Genomic DNA, 6,904 nt, shown 5'->3' on the forward strand with positions numbered 1-6,904 from the left:
TTTCTAGCTTTCTTAAATGTTGGAACTTCTCTTAAATGTGTTTGTAGTTCTCTTTAAATGCTTGTAGTTATATATTTATATGTTTGTAGCTTTCTGAATTAATTATATATGTTGGAATTTCTCTTAATTATAATGTTTGTTGTTTTCTTTGAATATGTTCTAAGATCACTTTTAGTATGTATGAAGTTCTCTTCTTATATGTCCCTAGATTTCTTTTTATATGTTCCTTATTTCTAATTTCTAAAAAACGTTCTCTTTGGCATTTAATCTATTAAAATCTATCTACTATTGTTAACAAAATGGACATGCTGTTTAACAGTTTTATATTATATGCATTATTCAGCGAGAAATTACTTCAGATATTGAATATAAAAGGATATGTTTAAATTCAGCTTGCCCCAACTTCCTTTTAGCAAGTTTTAACTAAATGATTATGTTCTAAGACTTAACTTAATAATTACCTAATTTTTACTTCTTTTTTTCATCCTTAACAAATACTGTGGGAATCCTGCTGCTAGTAATGTTAACAAATTTATTAATTGATAGAATTACAGATTATTTACTTTTACATCAAAATTTTAACTAGGATACAGTTTTATCTATCTTAACATAAAATTGTTAATGTATTTACTTTAACAATAACAAATGTAATTATTTTAGAACAAAAAGGATTTAAACAATAATTTTTCCGAACGAACGCAAATAAAACAAAAAATAAACTTACTTAACAATAGTTTCTGTGCCCGAAACTTAGTACATGTAAATTGAAACACACACGATTCGTACTTCTTATTCCGATATCTTAACTTCTACTGCGCCTAAGGAAGGCGGCAAATCTTGTATTTGCATAAAATTATTATTTCTAGGGACAGTTTTGACCAACCAAAATGCAGGAAGCGCCCTCTAAGAAAATAAAAGTAAAATTTCATTTTCTAAATATGGGGATCATTAATTACTATGGAACGCTTAGTCTTGGCAGGGACCAGAGCGCACTAAAATAACACTGCGCTGGACAGTTGGCATGATTTATTGAAATCAAAACAATTATCTAAACATTTTAAACCGGTCTTTGATAATTAAAACCAGCACCAACATTCGGAGTCTGGAACACCGGCCCTCAATGAACTTTTTTACATAAGTTCATTCTTATATATTAAGGGAAGACGAAGAATTTAATACTCGTTTTGTAATAATCAAAACATTCACAAGTTCTAGAATTTTTTACTAATCTAGATTATGTTACACATATATACACTTTTTGAAATATCGTAACGTCTTAATAGCGATGCAAACAAAGTCGCTCATTAAACGTTATTCACTGCTGACTATTGTTATCAGTTAGCATGAACGATTTCCTGTTCCAATACACATACCATCGTAATCGGCCGTACTTTCACGGACCCATTTACCTTGACCTTACATGACCTTACAAGTCCGTCTCTACCTTTGTTTACTTCCAGAACGAGGCCTAATGGCCATTTGCCCCGAGATAATTGCTCGTCGCAGACGAGAACGAGGTCATTTACGGACACATTCCTTTGAATGTTATGCCATTTTTGTCTTACCTGTAAGGTCGGCAGATATTCTCGAACCCACCTTTTCCAGAAAACATTCGCTAGATACTGTACCTGTCGCCACCAGCGTTTACAATAAACATCTCGCTTATCAAATAAACCTGGTGGGAACGAAGCATTTGGTCTCATAATCAAAAGTTTATTTGGGGATAAGGGTTCTGGATCCCTTTGATCACTACTTACCTGGGTAATCGGTCTATCATTGAGAATCTTTTCTATCTCTGTAACTAAAGTTAACAGAGCCTCATCGTTGAGAAGTTGTTCTCCAATGACTGATTTTATAGCCCTTTTTGTGGACCGTACTAACCGTTCCCAAATACCGCCCATATGACTTGCATATGGAGGATTAAAATGCCATTTCATTTCTTGCTGTTGACATAATTTTGCGAGTCGACTTTGATTAAATTGCCGAATGCTATCACGCAAAACTCTATCTCCTGATACAAATTTTTCCCATTGTCACTGAATATATTTTCGGGACGGCCTCTACGACTTACAAACCTTTGCAGTGCACAGATGAAAGAGTCCGTATCTAAGCTATGAGCAATTTCAATGTGCACTGCTCTGGTGGTCAAGCACGTAAATATACAGCCGTATCTTTTCAGATGTCGTCTTCCAGACTTCACAGTCATCGGGCCAAAATAATCGACACCGACATACGTAAACAGTGCCTTATCGGGTGTGAGCCTTTCTTCTGGAAGATCGCACATCTGTTGCAATTCCGGTCGTTGTAACTGTCGTTTGCACGTTATGCACCTACCGATAACAGACTTAACTGTTAACTTTAACCGTGGATTATCCAATACTTTTGTCGCAACATGGCCAGAATATGTACTGGGCCCATGTGCGCATTCTGTTTATGACAGTTTTGTATCAGGATTCTTGTCACGTGATGGCTACTCGGCAAGATAATTTGATGCTTAGCATCTACGTGTAGGTCGGACATTGCTAGTCGTCCGCCGACTCGCATTACATTATCCTTTAATATAGGACATAGCCTTTTCAGAGGGCTCGAACTCGGAACCGGCCTCTGAGCCTTTAATTCATTTATTTCATTTTCAAACGCCTCCGTTTGAACTAATTTAAAAATGGCTATTTGTGCCATTTTAATTTCCCCCACACTAAGGGGCTTACTACTTACCTTACTGTAAAGACTTCGTCTTTGGGGTAAGTATTTCTCAATTAAGAAACACTTAAAACGTAGTAGCCAAGCGACTGCATTTTGAAGTTTATGCCAGTCGGAGAACTTACTAAGTAACGTATCCATACTCAAATTATACTTACCATGAGTGTTTAGTACACTAGCCTGAAGTTTGAGCTCTATGTCATCCTCATTTACGGTTGCATTACTTACCTGCGCTGGCCACCCTGATTCATTCCTTTTAAGGAATTCGGGGCCATTCAACCATATGTCAAGCTTTTCAGTTTCTTGCGGATTAACTCCCCTTGACGCAATGTCAGCAGGGTTACTCTTTGAGGGTACATACCTCCAGTCATGTGGTGACGTCACCTCATGAATTATTGATAGTCTATTTGCAACGAAAGTCTTAAAACCTTTTCGTTTCATTTCTTATGTAACCTAACACAAATCATAGAGTCCGTCCAAAAGTACCTTTCAGTAATTTTGACATAAAGCTCCTCTATGACAATCTGATACAGTTTTACAGCAACTACAGCTGCTGCAAGTTCGAGTCTTGGTATCGAAATAGCCTTTATAGGTGCTAACCTAGACTTACCTATAACTAGACTGCACTTACTGTGCCCCTTCGCGTCATACACTTTTAAGTACACGCTCGATCCATAGGCATACTCAGATGAATCACTAAACATATGTAGTTCAGCTTTCAAGGTCGACCTGTCGAGCTCACCTGGTATTATACATCTATCTACACTTACCTTCGATAGTGCTGGTAGGCTGGCTAGCCACTGCAACCATTTTTCAGCATCCGCATCTGGAATTTGTTCGTCCCAGCCTAGGTTTGTTCTACAAGCACGTTGTAGAATTAATTTTGGTGTTAACGTCACTGGTGCAACAAGCCCAAGCGGATCATACAATGAACTGGCAACCGACAAGATATTACGTCTTGTCGTACCTTTGTCATGGAGATTTACATCAAACACAAAATGGTCATACTTAACATGCCACTGTAACCCAAGTGTTCGCTCACATGACGATTCGTTGTCAATGTCTATTTTTTCCTTTAACTGAGCTCGATCTGCTTCCGGGATCGAATTCATGACATATTCACAATTAGAGAGCCACTTTGTCAGTCTGAAGCCCCCTAAAGAAAGAAACTCTTTCATTTCTGCGGCAAGTCTAATTCCCGAACTTGAGTCTAATACTGACTTAAGAAGGTCATCAACGTAGAAATTACGTTCGATCGTACTTACCGCTTCTTGACTGAATTTATCAGTATTTTCATTTGCCGTGCGCTTTAAACAGAAAGCCGCACAACTTGGTGAAGAAGTTGCACCAAACAAGTGGACGTTCATACGATACTCCTTTGGTTCCTCGTTCAAGTTACCTTGAGGCCACCAAAGGAATCTTAAAGAATCCCTATCATGCTCACATACTCTTACCTGGTGGAACATGGCTTCTATGTCCGCAACCAATGCCACTGGGGCCTGCCGGAATCGCATAAGTACGCCAGTAATACTGTTAGTTAGGTCGGAACCTTGTAACAGATTGTCATTCAATGATGTGCCTTGATACTTAGCAGCACAGTCAAAGACAACTCTTACCTTACCCGGCTTCTTTGGGTTAACAACTGGATGATGAGGTAGATACCAAATACGTCCGGGTTCGAATCCCGTTCTGGTATCTAATAAGGAAGCATAACCCTTATCAATATACCCATTCACCGTTTCTTTATACATATCAAATAACTTATTATCTCTTTGAAGTTTTTCGCTTCAAATGAGATAGTCTTACCGTAGCCATCTTCACGTTATTTGGAAGACTTACGTCTGGGTTTCTCCACGGGAGTCCCAATTTGTAATGACCGTTTTCCTTTACTACTGTACCTTTCATTACTGAAAGTGCACGACGGTCTTCCTGTGACATCCCTGTGCCACAGCTCTTGACATCTGGGAAGTCGGTTGCCCATAACTTATCGATTTGCAACTGTGTACTAGAAGCGAACTGAAAATTGATACTACCTTGATCATTTGACGATCCATTACATGTGGGTCCTATAATACTCCAGCCTAATATTGACCTTATTGCATAGGGCTCACCTTTATTCCCCCTTCGCTGCTCTTCTACCCAGAATGCGTCTGGGGTGTCGCTTCCCACAAGCAACTCAACTTTGTTTACATCAATTTTCGGTAAATTGATACCATTAAGGTGTTTCCACTTACCTGTCACAGACTGGTCTGGCAACGACTGCAAGGATATAGGCAGGGTTTTTACAGACCATACCTTTTGAAGGTCAATGACCTGACCCCCATTTAATGCACTTACCTGTAGTTTAACTTCTTTGCCATTTATATTTTGACCAGACTTGTTCACTGTAGTTAACGTGAACTTACAAGGTTTACTTTCAACCCCGAGCCTTTTTACAAGGCTATCGCTACAAAGCGTTACATCGCTCCCTTCATCAAGGAGAGCATACGTTTCTACTTGCATAGTTTTCGTTCCGACGACGACAGGAACTATGCGTAAACTTACCTTGTTTTGTTTACACCTCGATTCGGAAGCCGCAACATATTTATCCTCAACATTTGTAAATTTGTTGATTTTACTAGAATCTCGGTGAAACATTGTATTATGTTTCCCGGTACAACCTGAAACCTCACAAAAACTATTTTGCCTACAATTTTCGGCAACATGTTTGAAATACAAACAGTTTTCACACATTTCATGCTCTCTGATAACTCTCAGCTTTGAATCAATATCAATGGAGCGAAACTCTGCGCATGCCCTTAATTTATGGGCCTTTTTACAATAAATACATGATAATCGTCCCCTAGCGGATTTCTCTAAGGGAGATTTACCTGAATTTCTCTTATCAGAGCCAGTGGACAGTGTAACTACTTTATTACGCTGAGAAGGGTTTATGTGGGAATTTCTTTGCGAATTCGCTGTTTGTTTTGACTCATTCGCAAGGTCATAACCATACATTGTATTGGCTACACTTGACCGTTCCCTAACAAAGGTTAGAAGATGGTTAAAACTTGGTTCGAGCCCCTGCTCTATCAGGCTACTTGCACGTTCGACCCACTGGGACCGAATGTGAAGTGGAAGTCTCCTAACTATTTTGCGTAGGTTTTCCGTATTATTCACATCGGACATAAAACCTAGCTGTGTCAAGGTCATATGACATTTCTCCATATGGAGTGACAGGTTCATTAGACCCTTTACGTCATTACTTTTTATGGCACTGCCATTTACTAAATTATCCACATGGGACCGGGCCACTAAATGTGGTTTCCCGTACCTAGATTTAAGGATTTCTTTAGCCCTTAAATAGCCTTCGTCCGGAGACAAAATTACACAATCTTCGATACAATATTTTGCTTCACCCTGACACAATTGAATTAAATAATTTAATTTTAATCTATTGTCACTTACCCTAGCCTCGATATTGGTTTCAAAATTGCTGATGAATTTACAATAATCAGCAGGATTCCCACTAAATTTAATCAACTCCGGTTTAGGTAAACCATAAACGTTTTGAGAATAAATTTGTCTTGATGGTATATTATCACAAAGATTTTCACTAATTGCATTGTCAGGTAAGTCCTTCACGTAATTTTCAACTCGAACATCGGTTGCTGGCTCGTCGAGTAAGGATAGCTCTCCTCTGTCTTTGGAATCTTCTTCTTCAATCTCAGCAAGTTCTAGCTCGTGCCGGGCCGACTGCAGTTCGAGCTCCCGGCGAGCCTCTTCGCTTCTGCGCTCTGTTTCTTGTTTTTCTTTCAGCTGGCGGAGGCGCAGTTCTGCCCTCCGCTTGCGTGAGGCTGTAGAGCTACACGTTACAACGGAATTTGCACAACTCGTGTATTCTTGATTCTTCTCCATATTCACTTCAGCTTCGTTGCTGGTTACATTACTTGCCATCTTTAGATGATACGGAATATATGTTTACGAATATAATCCAAATAAATACGGTTTAATCCAATTAACTTTCACCTTTTCGTTAATAGATTATGTTCAATAACTGTAGGATAACACGGTGTTCAACAACTGTAGGAACTATACTGTTCAATAACTGTAAGAACACAGTGTAGATTACGTGGGTGGCTGAGAGAGAACACGTTAATACGGGTGTTCACTTCAACTGTTCACCAAATTACATGACACTACGACACAGTCGTAATGGGCAGCT

General features: G+C 38.9%; 2 protein-coding genes across 2 annotated transcripts; both read right to left on the bottom strand.

Moving 5' to 3' along the window:
* Positions 1-2,358: 2,358 nt before the first annotated feature.
* Positions 2,359-3,141, bottom strand: LOC132747691 (uncharacterized). The gene has a single exon (XM_060737177.1). The coding sequence runs from the start codon at positions 3,139-3,141 to the stop codon at positions 2,359-2,361; it is 783 nt and encodes a 260-aa protein (XP_060593160.1).
* A 1,323-nt stretch (positions 3,142-4,464) lies between these two features.
* Positions 4,465-6,636, bottom strand: LOC132747692 (uncharacterized). Its single transcript, XM_060737178.1, has one exon. The coding sequence runs from the start codon at positions 6,634-6,636 to the stop codon at positions 4,465-4,467; it is 2,172 nt and encodes a 723-aa protein (XP_060593161.1).
* Between the last annotated feature and the right edge of the window lie 268 nt (positions 6,637-6,904).

The sequence above is a fragment of the Ruditapes philippinarum genome, unplaced genomic scaffold, assembly GCF_026571515.1.
Source record: "Ruditapes philippinarum isolate M1 unplaced genomic scaffold, ASM2657151v2 ctg14537_1_1_1_1, whole genome shotgun sequence".
In the NCBI taxonomy this organism is placed as follows: domain Eukaryota; kingdom Metazoa; phylum Mollusca; class Bivalvia; order Venerida; family Veneridae; genus Ruditapes; species Ruditapes philippinarum.

Bases quoted from the DNA above. Each gene is read 5' to 3' on its own strand.
- LOC132747691 (XM_060737177.1), bottom strand. From the start codon at position 3,141: ATGAAACGAAAAGGTTTTAAGACTTTCGTTGCAAATAGACTATCAATA.
- LOC132747692 (XM_060737178.1), bottom strand. From the start codon at position 6,636: ATGGCAAGTAATGTAACCAGCAACGAAGCTGAAGTGAATATGGAGAAG.